Source organism: Rhea pennata, chromosome 10 (genome assembly GCF_028389875.1).
Source record: "Rhea pennata isolate bPtePen1 chromosome 10, bPtePen1.pri, whole genome shotgun sequence".
NCBI lineage: Eukaryota > Metazoa > Chordata > Aves > Rheiformes > Rheidae > Rhea > Rhea pennata.
Window position 1 is genome coordinate 15,338,362 of NC_084672.1, and position 24,571 is coordinate 15,362,932.

The 24,571-nt window shown below is 41.4% G+C and overlaps 1 protein-coding gene across 1 annotated transcript in view; it reads right to left on the reverse strand.

Annotated features, from left to right (window-relative positions):
* Window positions 1-24,571, reverse strand: part of PRTG (protogenin) — a 79,253-nt gene that overhangs the window by 24,123 nt on the left and 30,559 nt on the right. Inside the window, exons 3-11 of the mRNA XM_062584034.1 lie at window positions 21,857-22,001; window positions 20,706-20,839; window positions 20,277-20,414; window positions 18,953-19,111; window positions 18,158-18,317; window positions 17,187-17,434; window positions 13,025-13,189; window positions 11,630-11,935; window positions 10,260-10,448 (exon numbers count right to left, since the gene is read on the reverse strand). Coding sequence (XP_062440018.1) covers window positions 10,260-10,448; window positions 11,630-11,935; window positions 13,025-13,189; window positions 17,187-17,434; window positions 18,158-18,317; window positions 18,953-19,111; window positions 20,277-20,414; window positions 20,706-20,839; window positions 21,857-22,001 — 1,644 coding nt within the window. The remainder of the gene's footprint in view (window positions 1-10,259; window positions 10,449-11,629; window positions 11,936-13,024; window positions 13,190-17,186; window positions 17,435-18,157; window positions 18,318-18,952; window positions 19,112-20,276; window positions 20,415-20,705; window positions 20,840-21,856; window positions 22,002-24,571) is intronic.

A 24,571-nucleotide genomic window follows, 5' to 3' on the forward strand; every position in this document is an offset into this window, starting at 1 on the left:
TTAATTTTGTGAAGAACTAGTGTTGAATACATGTCAAACATCGTATTAACAAGCTGAAAGTTAGAGACGATAGATTAGGAGGCTAATTGAAATCAGAGTTATTTTTGTTATCTTTCCTAATGCATTCTAGATTTAAATCCAAGCTACATTAGTATCTTGATTGAAGAAGGGAGGGGAGAAAAATCCTGATGCAATTTCTCTGCATATGAAGTTTATACAACACTTAGAAAATGGAAAGCAGTCTGACTGATTGATTGCTTAAGTAAAATAAACATGCAGCTACTTAACTGTGCGCTAGCGATCTGCCTTCGCACGGTTAAAAGGGCTCGCTGTCTCGAGCGCAGCTTCACCGGGCTAAAGGAGCCCGGGGCCGGCCGAGGGCTGCCGGGCAGCGCCAGGACCTTCCCCGGGGCTCACGTCCGCAGGGCGCCCTCGATGCACGGCCACCACGTGCGTCTCTTTTGTAACGCTCTAACCAGTTTGAGGCAGGGCGTAACACTCTGCCATGAGAACGGCAACAAAACTGTAGAGGTTGCTATAAATGCTGAAATACCACTTTTTGTGCAAAACTTATTACTAGGCCTTTTTTCAGATTTTAAAAAAAACAAAGTTTGGGAAGAAATATTTCATGGCAAGAATTTTCTTTTTGCAGCAAGCAAGACTGCTTTCCCCCACTTCTCACACACCCTCCCCTTCATTTGCCACAAAAATGCAACTCCAGGCAGCCTGAAAAAAACGCTGGCTTTTCTTTCCACAATTGCATCTTTTCCAAAAAAAAAAAAAAAAAAGAGAGAGAGAGAGTTAAAATGTTTCAGGTAGCAATAATGCCCTCATGACAAATACACCCCAAGCAAGGTATTACTCAACACGGAAAAGCTACCTGGAAGTGTATTAGCTCAGCTTTGGAAGTGCATTTACATATTGCTAGTACAGAACCTGCAAAAAGCCCCTGCTATTAACTTTCCCATATAACTTTATCACAAGCAGTCACATGACTCAAAAGGGTAACAAAAACTCAGGCAAAATTAATCACTTCAGTTAACATTTTGATCACAACATCTGGCTTTTTGTTAAACAAATGAAGAAAATAAAAAAAACACAAGGGAAAAAAAAATAAGAAATGTAACTAGCCCTGTACAGCAAATGTTTTCTTCTGTCCACTCTGAAGTCTCTTTCATGTGCTAATGGTGGCATTTTTTTAAACTCTTCCCCTTTGACTTAGGCAGACCTTTAAGGACCTCACACATCTAATGGTTCCTCACATTCACCAAGAACAATCAAGCGAGGTCTGGGGGTTGACATGCAGTATGATTAATGGACAATGTTGATTTAATTTCCTATAACAGGAGTTTTCTCTAAGCCTTCTCCAAGGAGCAGTTTCTTTGCAATCCAGGACTTAAGTATTTTACTAATGAAGTCCTGTAAATAGCAAATTAAATAATGCTGCCTCCCAGAGGCACAGTCTCCTCTTTTAGGAAAAAGACCCACTGTATTTAAAGCTCTAGTTGGAGCTAAAAAGGCTGTACAACATATATGTACGTAGAGTTTTTTTCCCCGTAAGAAATATGAGTAATTATCTGGTCAATCCTGCCATTTCAACTGCTGCTTCTTTTTCTTTGAAAGGGGAGTAGAAACTAAGTTAAAGGCATACCATAAGAAATTAAAATTTATTGGTCATTTTTACAAAAAATCTATTAAAATAATCATTGTAATGCTTAGAAACATTTCTGAAAACACCTTTGGGGTTAATTAAAAAAAAAAAACATAAATGTTTTGAAGTGACGATCAGTACGTCCTTTTCATGAAGCAAATTTGACTCTCAGTTCCAGCAAATGCCCAGTGAAACACTGTTTGCATACACCCTATCTGTCCTAACTGTTACTCAATCAACGTGACACAATTTCCCATCCGCATTCCCATACAGGTTGAGTTTTAAACGGGCCACTTCTGGCCCCAAGAACGCAAAGAGCATTTCCTGCCAGATTCTAATCGCTTTTCCACTGCTGAAAGTTTCAGCTCTAAATACTTCCAAGATGACACAGTTTGCTTTGCTAGAGACTGGCAAACTATCTTGACACAAGCAAATAGCCTCTCCCTCCACCACCCTCGATTCCAGGTCGATTCCAGAGCAGTTGCTACGCAATTAGTCCCATGTCCCTGAAGAAACAACTGGGTCCAACGTCAGCGATGGGGCAAGCTGACAAAGAGGCAAAGAGTCTACCCCAAAACAGGCAACAGCCCTTCGTGCTGCTGGAACAGCCCCACGGAAGAGAGCCATTCCCGTTCCCTTAGCAAAGCCTGTATCTTTACATTTTTATCCTTAAAACAGTGACAAAACATTGTCCCATGAAATAACAGAGCTTCCTTCCTCCAGACACTCCCACTACCTCTTTGGAGAGCCAGGCCCAGCTGCTCCCAGCGCTCTGCTTTGCTCTTTGAACTGCAGCACCTGCGGTCCTACCTGGGCTTGGGCGCCTTTCCTCGCCTTGTCCTTCCCCTTTTCAGGGCAGCCAGCCTGGGAAGTCAAAAGGAATTACCACAGAAGTCAAGGCGTGTTTAAATGAGGCTGCTGGAGCTATTTTTTCCCAGATCAATGGATTCAGACTGGACAAGCTCAGACAGCATACTCAGGAAGGCTTTTTATAAAAGAAAAAATTAGGCAATTTTTCCAATACACAATCTGCCTGTTCCTGAAAGATCTTTACCCTCTATCTGAGGGAGCAGGCACACAACTTTCTGACCCAAGATTAGTGCTGCACACGTAAACAGTTCAGTAATTTTTCATCAGGTTTAAAGCCATTTCACATCTCTGCATTTAATCCAAAGAAACCTAGAACTTACTCTTATTGTAACAAATTGTCACGTTTTGTCACATGTCACACTTTAACCAATATCAAAACAGATATGTTGCTCATGCAGATGTACAGATCTCAGTATTTCAAAGGCTATTAAAGTTGATCACTGGCTAAATCAGTAAATTACCGAGAGGCTTGATGTTGTAATTTCAAATTGACAAATACACTGAACTTTAACTAAAGCTTTCCATTACAATTGGACTACGTTACAATGATATTTACTTTCAAAAACAAAAACATGGGCAGATGTCCTTGTAATGCCATTTAAAAACACAAAAAATTAACAAATCTGAAACTTACTGGACAGAAGCATACAAATAGTGTCAGAAAGAATATGTGATGTCCAAAGTAAACAATGGGGTTTTTTTCCTAACACCTACAACGAAAGTTGAGGTGAAAATGTGTAATTTGGAGACAAATCCAGGACAGTCCTCAGTGTGGGGGGGGAAAAAAAAAAAAAACGGAAAATGTAATTGCAGAGCTACTCAGGAAGGAAGGCACTAGGCTTTTACAGATGTGGCACTTGAGCTGCGTAACACGCATGCAGCGCTAGCAGCTGGGAGTTAACTGCCCTCTCCTGAACAAGCTGGTTCCTCTCCGGGATTCCCCCTCCGGGCGCCCGAGCGCGCTCGGCCGAAGCCGAAGCCGAGGCGGTTGGTACATCGGGTGCCGTGCCAGCGCGCCCACAGAGCCGCACGGGGCTGAACTCGAGCGTCAGCTTGCTTCTGCTCCGTAAGATTTCAGTTTGCAACCCGAGTGAATCCACTTCTCACCTAAACAGAGCACTTTAATATTCCCCTCCCGTTTACCGGGGGAGGCACAATCGACGCGGGACGGTCTGCAGGTCGGCTCGCCCGGGCTCGTCCCGCCGGCGCTGCGCGGCCGCCCCGCCGCGAACCGCACGTCCGGATCTGAGAGGAGAGCCCCGCCACAAAAAAACCACCACCGCCGAGAGACGCGTGCAAGGCAGCGTACCGCAGCAGCCTGCCAGTTCCGGCCCAGCTCGGACAGAAACCCTCATCTCCGTTCACACTTGGACCTGTGGAACGTCAGCTGTCTCCTCATACGAAAAGGGCAAAAGCTTATCAAACCACCATTTGCTCTGACATTTTGCAGGTTAAAACACACACACACGACAAAACCAAATAAACCCCCCAGCGTGATAAACCTCCCCCTCCGCTTGCCAGCCCCCTTTAATCTCTAGGGTCTTTTTTTCTTTTAAACCCTGGCGGGGGGGGGGGGGAATATATCTTTTTTTAAGAGGAAGTGGTGTGCAGACACGCCACGCCTGCCCTCGGGGACAGGCTCACCGAAGCGGTGGCAGGTCCCTCGCACGACCGCGCAGCACGGCACGGGCGTCTCGCGGGGCTGCGGCGCGGGCGAGCGCACCATCGCGCCGGCGAGCCCCGCAGCTCGGGCTCGTTCAGCACGCTCGCGCGCGCCTGCGGACAAGCTAGCTGCGGCCGAGGCTGCTTTTACACCCGCCCGGTCTGCTTCGAGGGCGTCGGGGTTTACCGCCCTGCAGCGAGACCGGGTCGGCCGCCCGGCTCCGCAGAGCCCGCGCGCCGTCGCCGACGAGCAGCGGTAGCACGCCTGCCGCGCACCATCGGCAGGACGGACAGATAAGAGGTTGAGTTTAAGGATGTAATCAGCGTGAGTAAACACTACGCTGACCCAGCCGTAAACAGCAGTAATAAGTGATAATATTTGTCCTGGTCACCTCCCGAGCTATGAGACACGCTTTTCACCAGGTAACAACGCAATATAATGCCTCCCAGCGCCCGCAGCGTGGACAGCGCACGATGCTGCCATACGGGCTGATAAACGTGAGCAGAAAAGCCTTGGTATGGCTGTTCACTAGCAACTCAAGTCATCTCCCCAATTATTTTTTTTTTTTTGCACAGCTGTAGTTTATTCAAATCAACATTTTCACTGACTGTGTCCAACCCAAGCAGAGAAAAAGGAGATCTGTAGTTACTAGATTCTATTTTACTGAGTGACTTTTGGGAACAATTAACTGCGAAAAAAACTGAATGTTGAGGGAGAAGGTCTGTTTTTGCGCTTTGTGTTTCGGCGCTTTTTTTTTTTTAACTCATTGGAAATACATGGGACACAATTTTTGGAAGGTAAAAGGATATGGAAGTGATGCTCCTGGATTTCAGTACTGTGCTTATTAGAAATGCTTTCTTTATGGTTCTATTTTCAGCTGAAATGGAAGTCGATTTGCTAACCTGACAGGTTATCTCATGAAGCTGTACAAATGGTTGGTTCCTTGAAACTGTATAGGAATCCCAAGCTGAAATTTCATAGTAACTTGTAATGATACAGCAATATCAATCTCCATACACACAGTTTGGGATATCCCAGACACGAGACTACACTGACATCCACGAAACCTGGCATCAAGCTGAAATTATAGCCCTAATTATCAGAAATTGCTACACTGACATATTGATAAACATGGAATAAAAGATATATGTGATTATAAAGAGGTATCAGTAGATCCAGGGGAAATTAAAGAGCCGGAGCTGGGGGAATGCTAATTGTAGCCGGTAGCTGGCTAATTGCTTGGCAGAAGCTCCCTTTTCGGAAGCGAGTGCCACAGTCCCAGGACATGTCGTTGTGTCGTGGAAGTTTCTTTGGTTTCTTTGGCCTCAGAGGAGGAAAAGGCACTTTCCCGCACTCCTGCCACTCCTTAACAGAAAGGGTGGGATGGGAAGGAGTTTCCAAGCACAGAGGTTCTTCTCATTCAGACAAAACTCCTTGAGAACATGCAGTAATCTGCACAAACATAATTAAAAATGCATTGGACAGAATGTACGTGTTTTCCCAGAAGAATGGGAAAGGGGGCAGCGAGCGGAAGGGAAACCACCTCCACTTGAAAGTCGCCAGACAAAACATTTTCAGTCAGACCTGTGGTTTCTGGCAGCACGGCAGCAGCAGCAAGATGGGAGAGCGGTGCCGCCCGGGGACAGCAGCTTTGCTTCGCAGAGGCTCGCGCCTCGGAGGAGTCGCCGTCGTGGCCCGCCGCAGCCCGCGGGGAGCCCGCCGGCGCGAGCCGCCGTCCCGCGTGGCCGTGCGGTCGGCAGGACAGGAATTTCCGGCGGCTCTCCCGGGGGGGTCCCACGTCAGGGAAAGGTTATGGTATGTGGTCTCGGGTGCCCGAAGCGTTTTCATCAAAGCTAACAGACCAGTTTTTCCATTCCCCTCGGGGTCTGGCTGAAAACGGTCACGCAGGATGCTATCGGTCATGCAGGATGCTATCGTCCCGTATGCAACAGGAACAAAAGGGCACCCAGGTTGTGCACACCTTCGCCACAAGCCGTTTGGCCCCGGGGTTTCGTGTGCGCTCAGCAAGCGCGAGCATCAGCCACGTCTCCGAGGTGCGACTCTGGGAGACCCTCGCCGCAGCGGCCGTGGGCGGCCGAGCTCCCGGGCGGCAGCAGCGCGCCTGCCTCCACGCCTGCGCGCAGAGCGTGCTGGCGGCACGAGCCCACTCTGGTTTCCCCACCACCGACAGCACGGGCTTCACTGCTTCCAGCTGCAAAAATATTGCTGCTCCTAGCATGCCTTTTGGTAAAGGCGCCCAGCGTGGAACTACGCACGTAAGAACTGAGAAGAGACCCAAGAGAGGGAGCATGCCTACTCCAGGCAGCCCGAAGGACAGCGTCCTTGCGCCAGCCAGCATCGTGGCAGATCATCTTGAGTTCGTAATCGACGAGCTGAATTCGATTTTACCCTTTCTAGACGCAGGTCGCAGGATGAGACTTCCATCAGCAGTCCCTGTAAGGAAGTTCCTGACTCCAGTAGACCAGGTAAGGTTAAAAGAGGCTCTCCTGAGTCACTGCCCTTCTTCTAGAGCCTCCTCTCGGCCACAGAGGTGCAAACCCAGCGAGCTGGGATGGGCAAGCAGTAGAGATACGTACACCCGTCTAAAATGCTCTTTGAAGAACTAACTCAAAGACAAATAAAAAGGCAAAAATGAGCTTCTCTGACATTCCTTTTGTTTTAACTCTCAAGCTTTGCCAATCCCACTCAAGCTGCAGCCAGGGAAGGTTCCCAAACAAACTCTTCCACCAACCAAACTTGCTTGACTTCTCAACACACATCCTGAAACACCACAGAGGCAGAAGCTGTACCAGCCAGTCCGTGAAGGCTCGCCACACGGGCATTTGGCAGTGAGAGCCAGAACTTTCTAGAGCAAGAGGAAGCAAAGGCGGAATTAAAAATAGAGGCAAAAATGCATGGTATGCACCCAAGGGTCTGCTCCCGTGGCAAATTCAAGTGATAACGTTAATGGAATTTTACACTGGACTAGGAAGTGGCCTGCTGTTGAAAAATAAATGCCAAGACCTTTAACACAAACAAACGTCTATGTGAAACCGTGAGTATTTATTTTGAGAACTGCAGCCCTGAATCTGATCAGAGCATTTAACTCTGCTTACGTGGTGACTATCACGCTAAATAATCCAGTTAAAAATACACAGAAGTAATTGGGTACACTTACAGTGGAGTGAGAGAGGCTGGGTTTGAAAAAGACAGGGTAGGAACCAATAGGAGATTAAAACACACAGCATAATATTCAAATTGCTATATTTAATGTCCATTCATGGTAACCCCTCTTACACTGGCCCTGTTGCTTCTGCTTTGTCTCTCAGCCTTGACCTTGCATCAAAAGACCTGTAGCTATTTGCAAGTCTTCTGCTGTTCAACAGTGTTTTCAGCAGAGTTTGGAAGCCAAGTAACTGCAGTGGCAACAGACAACACACGAAAAATTACTCCACTTCTGCTACTGGGAATTACCTAATACTATTAGCATATTCTTCCATATTAGGAATTTTTTTGGTGCTTTTTTGACTGTATTATCCAACACGTATGAAACTGAAAATCCTTAATAAACCCTTCTCCTTCAGATCTCTCACTTCCAGTATTCTACTAACGCCTGTAGTTCATCATGAAGATATTAAAGGTCCTTTTAGCTACTAATTTATTGATAGTCTCTTTAAAATAATGTCCTCAGGAGAGGCAAATGCATGACAGAATGTAAGTCCTCAAAGCCTCTGCCTAGTTCACTAAGTCTAGAGATGGCCTTGTTTTGTCTCAAATTCTGCCAGGTAGAGCCAGTTTCTACTAAGTAATATTTTGCTTTCACTTAAGTGAAATAGCCTTGTCCAAGATGATTTAAGTTACTCATGAGAAATAAAAAGAGCTAATTGGTCCCTAACTACTACTGTGTAGATCTTGCTACATTTTCTGCAGCTGTATGTTACATGTAATTTTATCCGCTCTATTCTCCACATGTGCACCTGCTATGGGCAGGGAAAGCTTGGTCAGGTACTGTTTTCAAGGAAAAAAAATTAGCATGAGCAAGCATTTCAGACAGACAGCTTCTCCATGGGCAAATAAAGTAGTCAAGCAGGTACTGTCACTATCAAAAGTCTGTGAGAACTTCCCAGGCTTCAACATGTGTAGCTATCTTAACAGTGGAAAATCATGACCTAGTAAAATTTCCTGTGCCAAACAAGATCCTTCTGTAGGTTTAGCAATGAATGTCTTTTTACTTAAATGCTATGAAGCAAGAAAAAACAAGATACTTGCGAAGACACTTTTATAGGAAAACTCCCCTTATTTGATATCAACATTCTAATAGCTCATCAACGCATAAAAAGAAAACAAAAAAACCCTCCCCCCGCCAAATCCCAGCTGACTTCTAATGAAGTTACTTGAAAAAAAATGCTCTTCAGTGGGCCTATCCTACGGCATCATAAATTACAGACTGTCAGAAAAAGATAAATGATAGCAATCAGATTTTATGAGACATACCCTGTTTTGCACTCAGAATTATGATGAGGAATACTCAAAACACCGCATGCAACATGGCTGCATGGATAACTAAGCATATGAGCTTTTTCACACTCACATGTCTTCAAATCTGGAAAACAAATGTGACTATATGACAGTTTTAATTCCCCAAACTTCCTTTGTTTTTGTTTTCTTCTCTGCCTACATGCTTTACCAGTAAGAAAAACAGCAAAACACATGGATAAAATACATATTTTAACATATTTCTGTCAAATAAATCCCCCCTTAGATCAAAATCTTATGTACTGAGAAAATCTATATGTTGGGGGTCACACAGTTGAGAAGTTTGCATGTGTCTGAAATTATTGTTTTGTAACTGCATAAGGAGAAAACACACAAAAAATATATATACATTGTAGAATAGAGACACCACATCCTCCCAGCCCACTGCTCTTTTGTCTCAGAGCTCTGTTAAACAGTCAGCTGCTGCCAGATGCTCTGGCTAGGAACGGTCACAGATGGTCAGTTGTCCAGTTAACAGAGCTGAACGCTACCCTCAAATCTCCCCTAAAATAGTATCTGAACTATCTGCAGCAGATGAGAATATCTGAGCATGGTCAAGAGGCCATTTGACCCAGTTAAGATTGCAGATCAGTTTTGATAATTTAGGCAAGATTAGATCTCCACACTGCCCCTAAGTAAATTGTTTTGATGCATTTCAAACACAGTGTCAAGTCCTATAATATTTTTGCTGATTAAATTACAAATCACATTTTTATGAAAAAAATCTCAGTTACATATGCAAACAGAAATATGTTCTACCTGGGGATGATACCAACAAATCTGAACCACCATGGATTGCAAGAGCCACAGGAAGAATCAGAGTCTGATGATCAATGGATTCAGCAAGCTCTGTGCCCTAATCTTCATATTCAACTCTGCAAATATTTACCAGTACTCCTCAAAATATTAATGGCATAACAACATGTACAGGGGCTACTAGCTACTACCCCTTGCATGTTACATCACATTAATATTTTAAGGTATTTGTAGTTTATTTTTACCTTAGTATCCCAGTAATATTTTAAGGAATTTGTAGTAATGTGTCCTATAGCCATATAATGGTGAGCAAGCTGATAGTGCTCAGTGTGTACTGTAGCTGTGACAAAAGGCATAGCTAGATGTAACAGAGAAAATCCTTTGACATTTTGCAACTTTTTTCACTGTTATTAGATCAAGCACAAAAACACAAAAGCTAAAAACACTGAGAATTAAATTGAGTACTAAAAAAGAGAAAGACTTGGGTCCTTTACTAGCAGTATTTACTACCTACTAGTTCTAGGTCTTGTGATAGACCTAGACCTAATTGAAGATCCTTCTTCCAATTTATAACAAATTTGCAGGATCTCACCACCTAAGTATTGTGCAACATCTCTAAGGGTAGAATTATTCCATCAACAACACAGCTCACACTTGCATGGTTTACTGCTGGTAAAATAGACAAGTCTAACATTTTTGCCTTATTGGTCTCAAGTAAGATTTAAGTTATCCTTTGACTTCATTTTCTTCCAGAACAGTTAAAATTTTTCTTTGTGCACTCACCTAAGCCACTGACAGTATATTCAAGATCACCGGCATCCAACAGAATTGGTCCATTCTCCTGCTGACCTTCTTCCTTGTAATATAACTTGTACCCTTGAATAGTTGCAGTGTCCTCGGAGTCCTGCTGCCACTGTACTGTTATGGTTGTACAGTTCATCGGCTCTAAACGCAGCTCAGGAGATTTAGGTGCTGTTTAGAGGATATACACAGTATTTTAATATTCGAGAAACAAATAACTTCCACAATCCATCTGCATTTCCATCACTCCAAAGTTTACTCAAGGGTTTGATTCCAGCTCATCTGTGTACTCACATTATTATTTCTTTATGATATAGGCTGGCCTTACTTATATAGCTAATCCAAACACTTAATATAAGTAAGTGAAGAATCCTCTTGGAATTCAGCATCCTTTTCTCTCTCTCTTCTTTTTTTAAGAGAGAGAACAATAAGAAAAATGAAAGCAATCCAAAAGATTATTATCAAATATGATTAGTAATAACATCCTACATCCTTAAGTGCTAATAATTCACTACATAAGTCAAAGCTCAATGAAATCCAGATTCAGTGGATATGGACCAACACTAAGAAGCAAAGTTATAAGCTCAAACCTACACCTTTAAGGCATTCCTCTGAAGTTGAATGCTCTCCTGTTTAACATTACTAAATAATAATAATCATATAAGCCAAATCAATTATAATGACTTCATTATATATATATTATATAATGACTTCAAATCAACTATAATGACTAAGCAGATTTCAAATATCAAGTCAAAAAATACGTGCATTTTGCTTGTAATACACAAATACATGCATCAGCTCAGTTCCTTTAAGTAAATGCACACACAGCCATGTTTAATGTCCTAATTTACAGAAATTGGTTTTGCATTGCACAACAACGCATTTTTAAGTTAAAATCATGCAGAACATAAGAAAAGACTACATTATCATTGGAAACGATGATAAAACTTTACAAACAATATTCGAGCAGCTTACAGACAAAAAGCTTCCTACTATTGTGTGAAATATGTGAACATTAACAATGCGAAAAAACAAAGATAATACAAAATAACACATCCGCTTTTGCTTCTACTGTTACATATAAGGTCTTCTACAAGACAGATTAGGTCCTCTTCAATTTGTGATCCTGAAACTATGTATTAACTATATGTAATTTATTACTGCAACTACAAGTTTGTGCAGATTATATACTGAATGATGGTTAGAACACAATTTTCTAGATTACCAAAGCAAATGCGTGTAACAGAAATCTATTTCAAATTCTTGCACTACTTGTCAGAAAAAAATGTAGCCTACTGATAAAGCTGCAACTGACCCCATCCCCACGCTGTCAGCAACGCAAGAATTACCTTTCACGCTTGTAGCTTTGGGAGTCCGGTGGGAAGTCCACAGAGACGCCTCCCCCCAGCCAATCCTTGTTGCGGCAGTGATACGAACCAAGTAGACACTGTCAGGCCTTAGGCCTTCGAGGAGATACTCATCTGAAGTTCCAGGAAGCTCCAAGACTTGGATTTTGCTCTCAGTGCTGAGACGGAAAGACAGACGGTACAAGACCACTTGGCCTCGCCTGTATTTTGCTGGGATTGGCAGCCAAGAGATGAGAATATCCGTAGGACTCCGGCTTGTCAAACTAATTTCAGGAGCCCTCAATGGAACTAGAAAGAGAAAGGACAAAGTTTTGGACCTTAGGAAAAAGAGGGATGTAAAATTTTCATCCAACACCTTACCTGTGCTGAGGTACCAGTAATACGTGAGTATTGCCCAAGAAGGTTTGCGGGGTATTGTTTATTTTGGGGATAATGTGACACAGCTCATACTTCTCACCTTCTGCATACAATGCAGATTTAGCAAACTCCTTCTTGTGAGACCCTCAACACCATCCTTTCTAGCTGCTGCCAGCAGTAATTGATGTCAGTCAACACCCTGCTCTTCCAACAAACTGACTGTCAAGGTTAAGATGCCACAGTTAAATTGGGAGGCAGCACAACCACCCGTAGCATTGAAGAGTCACTGCATGCTTCCTTCTGCCAACCGTGTTACAAGAGCAGTAACTCCTGGCAAAGAGAGAGGCAGGCAACTGGAACTGGAAACGTTTCACCCTGCCAAAACTTAGCCCTGATACAACTCGCTAATCAGTTCTAACAAACTGTACCAAACAGTTTGTTGTTGTCACTGTGTTCAGGTCAGCCAAATCACTGCATGGAAATAGGTTGATATGGTCCTTCTGAAATTCTGGCTTCAGTAATAACTGCATACAGACCAAAAAAGAAAATACCTTGACTTTCTGGTATTTCAAATTTTTATGCCAAATTTTCCTTCAAAAGTTGAAGGAAATGCAGTGGGCATGTAGTTTGACTTACATTTCAGACGCCCAAGAACACCACACACACAAGCAATGAAGCTTTCTGCGGGCAGAGTGAGAAAAGTTTTAATTTACCTCCTATTAAAAATTCATAGAGGCAAAATCTGAGACTATGACCAAATTCTTGAATAACTGCCTAGAGCAGTTATTTAAGTGATTTAATGAAACAGTTGTTCAACTGATAAAAGACACTGTATGTAACACACAACGTTATCTGGTCATAATGCCATTTTATTCTCATTCCTTTCACTAGCTGGCTCAGTTTCCCTCATGTGTAGGCAGAAGCCTCACCAATGTCAGTGGAGCTTGGGGTCCTCAGAAGTTGTTAGCACCAGATTGTACACCTCTGTGCAAGTAAAAATGCTCGTTTCATTTGTCTTACCATCTTCAAGGGTGTGCTGAGTCACATGATCCGACATCTGACTGGCTCCCAGAGGCATGTAAGCTACGATATAAAAGGTATAGTTGCTGGCGGGTTCCAAGTCGTCAATAATGTAATGGGTTGTATCATTTCCAATGACTACTTGGTACTCTTCATTGTTTAAACCTGGCATAAAACAAGGGTTAAACAAACAAACGAAAAATTGCTGACAATCTCTAAACAGAGTATCCTCTCTTTGAGATCTTATAATGTTATTTCATGTTTTTCCCCAACTTACTCCTCACTATTTTTTCAGCCCTACAAAGTAGAAGCTCTTTCATGCACAGGAGTAACTGTGTCTTGCTGTGGTGTAGATTATGGTGTTTCAGGATTTTCCTGAATAAGGGATGCTGAATGCAATTCTAAAACCCTTTTTAGAGTTAGTCACAACAAACTGTGCCCAATGTACAGTAACACAACAGACAAGCTCTAATAGCCTTATCATTCATAGCAAACCTTTAAATCTATTTGTTTAGAGTCGGGGACTTTTTTCAAAACCTATTTACAGAGCCTTCCTATAGCAGACTGGGAGGAATGCAAGGGCTCCACTCTATCAAAAACAAAAAACAAACAAAACAAACAGAAAGAAGCTGTTCAGCAAAAGGATCTCATTTTAGCCCTGCAAATTCTATTACGTTTGATTGACATGGTTTTTTTCTTTAATTCAGAGAGAAGGCAATAGGAACAGCCCAGAATGAGCTTCAAAAATGTTTTGCTCCTTAATGAGTTGTTAAAAAAAAAAAAAAAAAAGGAAGAAAAAAAAGAAAGAAAAGAAATCTCAGCAATTCACATTAAGATATGCATAGCAATGCATGCAGCAGTCCTTGCCTTTGTTGGACTTTATCCCTATAGAGTAAGGCTATAAAGTGGAATAAGTGTGGTGAAAGCTGCTGTGTTCACGAACAATTCACACCAAATGCATGTCAACTTAATCAAAACTCTGTAAGAGCCAGCTCCTCCTCTTCACAACTGAATTTATAAACAAAACCAAAGGCAAATTCCACCATTAAGTTTTCCCACATTTATGAATTAACTTGATAGCATTTTAATTAGACAAGATTACGAGCATCTCACAACAGACTAGTTAATGGCTTGTTAATTAGGAATTGCAAGGCACGATTTCTGACCTGCTCAACAAGATCCTTGAGCTCAAATTAAAAGGACTTGTTCTCTCATTGAAAGGATTGCCAGGCCTCATGCAGAGGCCCTAATGAAACAGCCATAATAGAGAACAAGGCTGCCCTTCCACCACAATCAGTGTCCCCTTTGTGCCTCCCCTAAATCACTAACAAGGAATTAACACACTCCAACATGCACGCTCATCAGACCCTTATTCTTCTTGCTACCATGACCCTTATTCGAATGTAAAATATTCTGCTTAAAGAAAAAAAAAGCAAAAAACAAAACAACCACCTGTTAGTTTCTTCAACCAACTTTAATAAAACACTAACTTTTTTTTATAGAGATGAGGGCCTGAGCCTGTTTTTACAGTGAAGCCATCTGAATACTCGAGTTGTGAAATTAAATGACAGACAGTACCTTTTGTATTCAGAGCACCTACCACATGTGAGTTTCAGAGAAAAATCTCTGGAACCACATACGATCAATGAGTTATCCAAATTTCCTTTCTGTTTAAAGATTATGGACTCACAGGCATTAGTATAATTCAGGAGATTTAGCAAGCACTGGTTTCTGTTTAAAGATTATGGACTCACAGGCATTAGTATAATTCAGGAGATTTAGCAAGCACTGGTTTAGCTTTTCTTTTACAATAAAAGTTGCTTACTCATTTATACTGACAAATGAGGTTTCTAAATAAAATGAGAGCAATATATCAATATAAAAAGTATAATGAAAAAGGTTACACGTACTACAAACTTTAAGCAAGTAAAATATAGTTCAGTCAGATACATCTGAGATCCTTTGTGACACGAAGATATAAATTAAAATTCATTAGAGACTGAAACAAATTGTGAGGGTAGACGAGGGAAAGGTAGGCTGAAGGGAATAATGACAGCAACACATTCCTGTAGACTATTTACATGAATACATAATTATCCAGAATTCTTGCAAAGTAAGGTGTTGACAATGTCAGCAGTCTATGCTAGCACCAGGCAATGATGCAAATATCATCTTATAAAGGAAAATCTTTTGATTCAATATTTAATTTGCATTTCTTTAAACATAACTAGTTCTGTATTTAACGTTACAAAACTGACTCATATGATACTGCTGAACAAAAGCATGCTTTCTAGCTTTTCAGTAATGCCTCTTACATGTGGCTAACACCCTCAAAAATGTTCACAGACTATCAATTAGAAAACAGTTATTTTTGCAGGAGATCTAGTCCACTAGCCTTCGAACCCTGACATTTTCGCAATAATACAGAACAAGACAGAAGTGTTTTTGTGTCCTGATGCAGACTTGCTGGAGCTACCCAATCATGTTATCAAAGTAAAAATGCACAAAAATGTTACATTTTGATTTCCAGCACTGGAATTACTCCACATAACATTAGCCCTCCTCACTCCTCCAGTGTGGAATTCTTTATTGACGTGAAAGGATGCACAGCTGCCTTACATAAAAGTAAATATTGCAAGACTGTCTGGGAAGATGAAAAAATGGGTATTTGAGATAGCAAGCTCAAATAACTCGGGGGTTTGGGTTGTTACAAGACAAGCTACAATTTCACTGCGTAACATAAAGCCTGTGGATAAACAAGGAAGTGAAGCAGGAGCTGAATAATAATTTTGCAGAATACAAATTTTCGGAAGATACTTTCTTTTCCCTACTGTGCAGGAGTATTTCCCTCCCTCAGAACAGTTGCCCAGTTTCCTTTGAAGTCACCCTGGCTCTGCTCACTACGCTAGCACCAGACATACAATTACCCAGATAGCTTATCTAGTGTGACTTTATTCATATTAGCTTTGAGTGGGGGCTGTGAGCACAATGCCTCAGTGACTGAAAGTGTAGGGGGTAATTTCCCGCACCTCTTGTCCTCATTATCTTTTAAAACTCTTTCCTTCCTTCCCTCAAACAAAATTCTCTTGTGTCCTGAAAAATCCCACTTGCAAAAGCAAAGGCAGCTATTCCTGCATCAGTATTAGAGTAATTAAGCTGTCCTTCCTGTCCTCTGCTTAGCAGATGGCAGACTGGTATTCCACACTGAGAGCTGAGCATCTGCAGCCCTGTCCTTGAATAAACTAGCTACTGAATAGAGATGGAAAAAAAGCAATCACTTCTCCTAGAAAACAGAGCTGTGGCTCAGAGATGCGTCTCCTCTCTTTAAACCACGCACCTAACAAATTTCAAAGTCATTTCAGTCGCTTCCTTTGCTTATGAAATGTGCCAGCTTTCTATCACCTTATAGATTTCCTTAACTTAAAGATATGACATAATACTAGAAGTGATTCAAAAATTGTAATTACTCATTTTTATCCTAGTTAACTATTTCCTTTTATATAGAAAAGTATATAGCATTTCAGAGACTAAGACAAAGTGCTCATGGCTATTTCAGCATATTTTAAAATCTAAGTATATTCTTTTGATTACAGAAATATAGAAATATAGAAAGTGGTAAAAGCAGAGCAGAATTCTCTCATTTAACTAACAGACTAAGAGATGAGGGTTAAATCAGTGGGGTATCAATTGTTCTACTTTTAAATATATGAAAAGTCACAAAAATTGAGGAATCTGGACAAAAAAGCTGAATCCGATGAAAAGTTCAACTCTGAACTGTCAGGACTCTGCTGTGCAGTCTGTCCTCCCCTGCCAAGCACGCACACGGAAGAGAGCAGGCAGATGCTCCTGCTGAGGACAGGGAGGGAAATCCAGGCAGGAACACGGAGGTCCCAGGTTTTAGAGCCCATTCCCCACACCAAAATCTGCTCACTGGAGAGATCACACAAGGGTGCGGTGGAGGAACACTCAGCTCCACAGACGAGATGACTTGGCAAAAGTATGTTTCCTGGTGGGTTTACTGGATACCACACGGATTTCTAGGTAGGTATGGCCTGATGCAGCTCTGGAAGTTCAGATTTGGTGGACTTTGCAAGGGCATAAAAGTTCTTATCACTTATAAGGAAAAAGTATACAGACACACTTTAAATCAAGCACTGCTTACCTTCTGCTTTCATGTAATGTACAGAGTATGCAATCACTTTGTCTGAATTATACAGCGGCCTCTCCCACGCCAGCAGGATCGCTGAACTTGACATCGTTTCAGCATGGACGTTATAGGGTGCACTGGGTCTGTCTTCTGACATAACTACGGTAAGCCTGGCCCTGGACAGAATAGACCCCTGGCTATTCTCAGCCATACACTGATAAATGGCATCATCTTCAGGAATGATCTGGTTAATCACCAATTTACTGAATCCAAAAGGAAGAAAGAGGGGAGGAAAAAAAAAAGAAAAGGTCAAATCTTGGATTAACTCAGCCCAACATAACACAGCCACAATTACATTTTTGTCTCTGCTTCACGAGTTTATTCTAAATGACGCATGCTCTACTTATGTATCTGTTCAATTAGAAACGGATGTGTGGTTGTGAAATTTAGCAACCTGAAATGTTCTTCAGAACCTGCCACGTTAGCAATCATGTTTACGCTTGCAAAGCCAGGCAGAGTGAAAACAAACCTATAAATCTACTTCCCGCTTGCAAAAAGCATAACCTTAGTGTTGTCATTTTTTACTGTCTTTCTTTCTACTTTCCGTTTTCTTTCTAACTGTTATGAGCTCCTCACTCTACAAAAAGTAGTGAAGTGGAGCCTCAAACAACTGGTTAGATTCAGGCTACACTACTGTAAATCTCTAACTGTAATTTCTCAGAAAGTGTCGAAATCACTTCAGCTTCCCCACAGGTAGGGCAAAGATCACAAAAGGTTCTCTAAGGATTTTAGGTATTGACTAATCTGCATTCCTTCAGTCTTGGGGAGGTCTATAATGCTACATTTAATGCCCAACTTTACTTATGATTGCTTGAATTACGTCTCATCTGGCTTCATTTATTTACTGGAATCTCATTCTTGAGTAAAATCTCTTAACTACTGCATACTGCTCAGGCACAGCTCTCATACAGTGCTGATAACCTTACCTGTTGTACATTTTTATTCTACCATTGGAGTGTATTCTCCTTCCATTTTTCAACCATGAAATTTTGGGGGCAGGAATTCCTTCTGCCTGACAGGCGAAACGAGCAGTACCAGCTCGAGGCCTTGTTAAACTTTCTGGCCATTCCACAAACGAAGGGGGAGCTACGGGTAAGTAACAAGCAAAAATCAAGTCCGTGCAAATATAAGGACAGTCAGACTACTAAATAAAGAGTTCTCCACACACAAGCCTCTCTCCTCAGGCCACAGAGTTATATCCGTGCAAAAAGCGTATATGCTTCCATGTGGACAGAGTGGCTTTTAAAAATATGCATTATCTGCGCAGAAAGTAACATTTCTATACATTTTTGTTCATGCAGTTATGAATGCATACAAATGATCATAAATTCCAGCCTACGACACACTGCTCACAAAGCACATGTGTATATTACATATTTAGATACTTCGCCATAGGATCCCTTTGCTTGTTGAAAAATCTGTCTTCCCAGAGCAAATATTGCACCTGGCTATCTCTGAATGCAAACAAACTGCTAGTTTATAGCTCCCAAACATTGAGTATTTGACACTTATCATCTAAGTCAACAGACAGAAAGCAGCCACATTTCTGTGCTTCATTTCATCTCCTCAACCTCTCTACAGCCTTTGGTGTATTAGGCTTGAGATTTTAATAAACAGACGAACAAAATTAAAAAGAAATTACAATATCAACCTGGCACAGAACACAGCTTGAGAGAGAAACAAGGTGTTTGAGCACCCTGTGGAATTCAAAGCACGTTCACCTAGCACAGTGAGAGTTGCCATTGCAACCGTGAAGTTTCGTGTGCCTGGAATAGTGGCTCGACAGACGTATACTCCTGCATGCTGCACCTTCACGTCTGAGATCATAAGGTTTCCATTTCCAAGGACACGGGTATTGAAGACATCAATGGATTTGTGATCTATTTGAAAAAGTAGGAGAAGTGTGGTTACGCGGTTGCAAGTTGTATCTAAATAGCCTCTCTAAATATGGTTGCCTAAATGGCAATGGCATGGATCAGAGTTTAAAAGTCAAAGGTACAAAGGGAAATTATAGACGAGTTTTCAGATGTTTACATTTTGCATTTGCTTTGCTTTCACTCTACTTATCTGACCATTCAAACAGATAGGCCTTATCACTTGATAAGTAGTTGATATCTGAAATTCCCCATGATAGCTAAAAGCCAGAGCCATTTTCCCCGTTACTTAAGACTAAGACTTCAATTTAGACTCACTTCATCACTACCTATGTCCATATCATCCTTACGAACAGGGATAATTCATCTCCTTCTAGATTATACTGGGATAAAATTAATGCATTTGATTACTATACACTTTCTTCTAACTTCACAGCAAATGCTCTATGGAAGGGTCCTTAGGCGGACTGTTATGATACCTTCTTCTTGCTTCTTCGTCTAGAAGAGTCATAGAATCAACCAAGAAATACACATGTATTTTCCTACTTTCAGAATAAAATGGAGGAAAACATTTGATGGTTTGCTTCTACAGGTACAGACTTGACTTCCACATTTAGGTATATGTCAGGAGAATAAAAATTGAGGTAATTTTCACAGAAGAATGTGATGTGCTGATCAATGTTATCATTCTTACTGCATTTCTCTCTTCTTTCCCCTTCCTCTCAGACTGGTAGGGGTCTGACTATGCCTATCAAAAGACCAAATGGTCCATTAATATAGGGTCTAAATCCCATTCATGTGCTGCTAAGAACAGAGGAAGAAACATTTACAGGATCATTTTGTAGGATGTAACCACTCCAGCCTGCCTTAGTTGACCATGGAGTCTACCTCAAGTCGCCATCCCATCGCATCATGTGGACACCATGCTGGGGGCAGCACAGCACTGACAACAGGACACACGCGAATGCTAAGTGCCAGAAACCTCAGGGCTGCTGAACATCAGCATGGCAGGGTGCTACTAAAAGGGTTTCACTTATCCTGCACTAACCTACTAACCACTACCTATTACATGAAGTCTCAGAACAGTAATCTAATTGCTGAAATCCTTTCTTTCCATTTTTACTTCCCTTTCTGCAGGCTGAAGGCTGTATGCTACAATTTTAAGACCTACCTAACCGGCTCCATGAGATGATCGGCTTTGGATTCCCTGTGGCAACACACTCTAGTATGACAGTTTGATGAAGAGACACTGTAGTGTTTTGAGGACCAGCTATTATAGCTGGCTTGTGAAAAGGCTTCAAGTCAGATGCTTTGAAAAAAAGTCAAGAAACAAACAAAAGAATTAATTAAACTTGAAATAAAATGAGACAAGTTTTTAAAGAACGCTTAAAATTAAACTTACAACAAAATCTTATTTCTTTAATTCTAAAAACTTATACTGAGCAATATCTTAACAACAAGATCTGAGGAAGCAAAATTACTATTTCCAAAGTGGATGGAAAGCTCACAGAAGAGTTAGAGCTTTTCACGGCATGTAAACGTTTTTACTGTATTACAACGACAACTACGATGCCACGGAAATATCTCATTCGCTGGGTACCTGGAATAACACTTAGCACTGCCTCAGTACTTTTACGTCTGTTGGCTATCGTTGTAGCAACACATCGATAATTCCCAGCATCCCTCTGTTCAACACCATAGATTTGGAGAACTCCTGTAGGTAGAGCAGTTACCCTGCCACAGAGACAGAAAAGAATTGTAGATGAATATTCAACCAGTGAATAAAATCATGGAAAGGAACACTTGATTTACAAACAGCCATTGCTACACTGACCTGGAACAGCAGGCTGCAATCTCTCAAAAGCATTCTCCACACATGACTCACCTCCCTACATTTCCCCCCTCCACGAGAGCACAAGAATTTACTTTTAACCAGTAGATCTTTTTTTATCCTCAGAAGGAACCATCCCAACCTTCTCTAGCCAGTGAACATAGTCACATTATTCAAGCTGGCTCATTTTTTGGCTGTGATTTCTGATATACTGGCAAAACCGGTATATGATTCACACCCAAAAATTTGCTTTCCATTTTATGCTTTTCTTTTTACCTTCTGTTGCATGCTAGGTATCTTGGACATACTCAAAAAAGGTTGTGCGTTGAGAAGGAAAGGAGTAGGTTCAATTAATACAGTCTGGACAGGGAGAGAACCTAGCAGGGAGCAGGCTGTACACTTCCAGTTAATTGATTCAAGACAGAAGTCTCTCTCAGTGAATGTCCTTAGTATTAAATGTTTCAATGCCATTTTCTGTACATAGAATTAACAGCCCTCTAAATAAAAAGGCATTCAGCATCAATTCTTCTACATTGCCCTTGTGAAAGCATGCCACTAGTTCAAACTGTCCCCACAGCCAAAGTCCTATATCTATACATATCCTGTATCTCATAGCACTCCCACCTCCCTGAGAATGATCTGCATGTAAAATTGTCCATTAACAATTCATAGGTCAATCTACTAATTGCACATACAACTGTGTCGGATTCTGGTCTGCACTCACAACATCTAATTAAAATTATACAAAATTCATTAATGACAACTATTATTAGCTATTTGCAGCATTAAGAGTTGACAAACTATACATGTACTTCCACTTTTAAATGATGGCATTGCAAGTATAGAGATTATTTTCTCATAGCAGGTTTAAAACGATTACAGAAAATAAATGGCACTCTAAAATGCCCAGGTCTACATACCTGTCCACGACTAAAGGTAAAGCTGTTCGATTTACTTCCCATGTGATGATAGCAGGAGGGTTTGCTGTTATTTTACAGGCAAATCGAGCTACTCCACCTTCTTGGACCTCAGCTGAAAGTGGCTGGACTTCAAATGCAGAAATGGCTAAAAATGAGAGAATAGAGATTTCAAAGGACTAACGTGAAGAAAAACTTCCTGGTTAAATCAAACTTTAGATTATAGACCAACTTGTAAAATCACCTAGAAATATCCCACACATTTCTTTAAATGTAGAAGAGAGAATTAAGTATTTGTCTAATTACCTTGTAGACTTTGTCTAGAGCATAATTCCATTGGTTGAAGTAAAGGTGAATTTAAAATAATTTTGCTTTAGCTTAATTTGGTTTAAAATGTTTCAAGCAAAATTAAAATGACTTGCTCAAATAGAATTAAGAATACAAATTGACTAGCGGGTAGCTAGAAAGCATACCAATTATTACCCACTCAAATTCATGTCAATACATCTGTTTTGGGGCTGGGTCCCGCTACTCTCGATAAACTGGACCGAAATGGAAAATTTGCAAAACGACATTTGGTTCCTGACAGTCATATTAGTCTTTTAATAATGCTCAGTTCAGGAAAAGTATTTACGGAGTTGTACAACTTTATCTTTGATGGAAGAAGAAGAAGAAAAGAAAAAACCCAAACCATAAAACCAAAAGACCCCAAAATATTTATTTTAAACACGTAAGAACATTTTCCCCAAACAGCTGCAGCAGAGATGCCTGACACACAGAGCTTCCCAAAATGATTTCACACATTTACAGCTTCAGGAATTAACACAACTGAACCAACTGAAGCAGCAGATCAATAAATACTTCCCAACCAACCAACACTTAAGAAATGGATCAGCAGTTGGATTTTTTTGCTCGGGAAATAAAAGCCAAAGGGAAAGGAATAGAGAAGTCTCTAATTAATTACTTTAGTTACTCCTACTCATAACAAAATTAGCCGAAGAGCAACTCTTCAGAAACAACCCATTCTGGGTGACCTGTGACATGAGTATGTCCACACATTCCCCCCTCCCTCTCCTGGCTGCAACTGGACAGGGAACAATCTGATGTACATCTGATTTTTGTCTCATTTTACTGTCCGATTTGTGCTCAAAAGCAGATTTCAAACAAATTTTCACTTTCATAAAATTATGCAAAAACACAATGTCACAGATCAATGTTAGTAAGTCACCTGTCTCTCAACATGCAAACTTCATGTTGAAAGAATTCCTCTATTTTACCTGTTTCTCAATCCAAATGGTTTGGCATGCTGTCTACTGCAAGATGCTCCCAATAATGTCCTTCTATGTAAGGCATACATAGAGTACCATCGTACACTGTGCTCTTCCCCTCACTTTAATACCCCTGCATAGCATCAATAAATTAATTCTGGAGCAAAAAGTAGATCTCCTGGTTGCTTTCCTCTCTATATACTAATGTAAGTCCTAACATGAACCTAAGTATGCAAGTATAAAGATTCCTATTAGTAGTACAGCTATTCCACTTCCCAGGTCAGATTTTTTTTTTTTTCACTGTATTGCATTGCATTGCATCAATTGAGTTGCATGAGCTCTACAAAAACACACGTTCCCAACCATCCCAGCAGAGTTACTGTGCTGCAGCTTCACGCGTAGACGGTCACCTTGTTAACCACTGTCTTTGGGAGACCTGCCCTGTCCAGCCAAGTCACCGGATGCCGCCCAGTGCGAATACGGTGGCCCCTGCACACCAGGTCTGGCAGCTCGGGCGGCAGCAGGTGACTCCCGGGATCCCAAAGGAGCCACCGCGGCTGCCAAAGGCCACGCTCGGCACGCGGCTCCGCGGCCCTGGCGCACCTTGCGGCCCCCTGCAACGCAGGGCTAGATACCCTCCGGGCAAAATTTCACCCAGCAGCCTCAGTCCTACTTCTCGGTATTTCATTCACAGCGTGTGCAGTGCCAGTCTCACGTACCTCGTTGCTACATCCAAATTAAGCATATCTTCGGAAAATAAACAAACCAAACACATAAATAAAAAGACAAAGCACCACCACCACACCACGCTACACCACACCAACATAAAAATGTAGCAACAGGGGTCTTGCATTTCAAGCCCGTTGCAGGGGGAAATACAGGAACACAGTTCAAGTTTTCTCCCCCAAAACGCAGGTTTTCTTTTGGCTTCTAAAATGATCATCAGAAGGCAGAGATACTGCATAGTTCTTGTCTGCATCTGCACAAACCGAGCACAGGGCAGACAGGGCAGGAGTCCCGGGATGTCTCAGGAGTGTGACATGGAACGCAAGAAACCTAATATTCAGTATTCAGGAAAATATAAATAAATATTCCCATGCATCCCATACATTAGACTGAAGACTAAAAGACAGAGGTGAGACTCTCAAGAACCACAAAAGAAACTCAAGAAGATTAGTAATTAACAGAAAACAATATGTCAACATGAGTGTAAACTAGAGCAGATTCAGGTACACTATTTAGAAAATCAAATGAAAGTTACTAATTGAAACTAATTTTTAAAAAAACATTTGTATGCCTGAGCAGGAACAAGATATTTCCTCAGAAATTTAATCTTCAAGAGAGCAGAAGTCAGAATTACAGAGAACTGCACAAAATCATTAATGCCACTAAGTGTGGTTTTAGAAATTGGAAAAAAAAAAAAAAACTTGTTTATCTCCCAATCCATCTC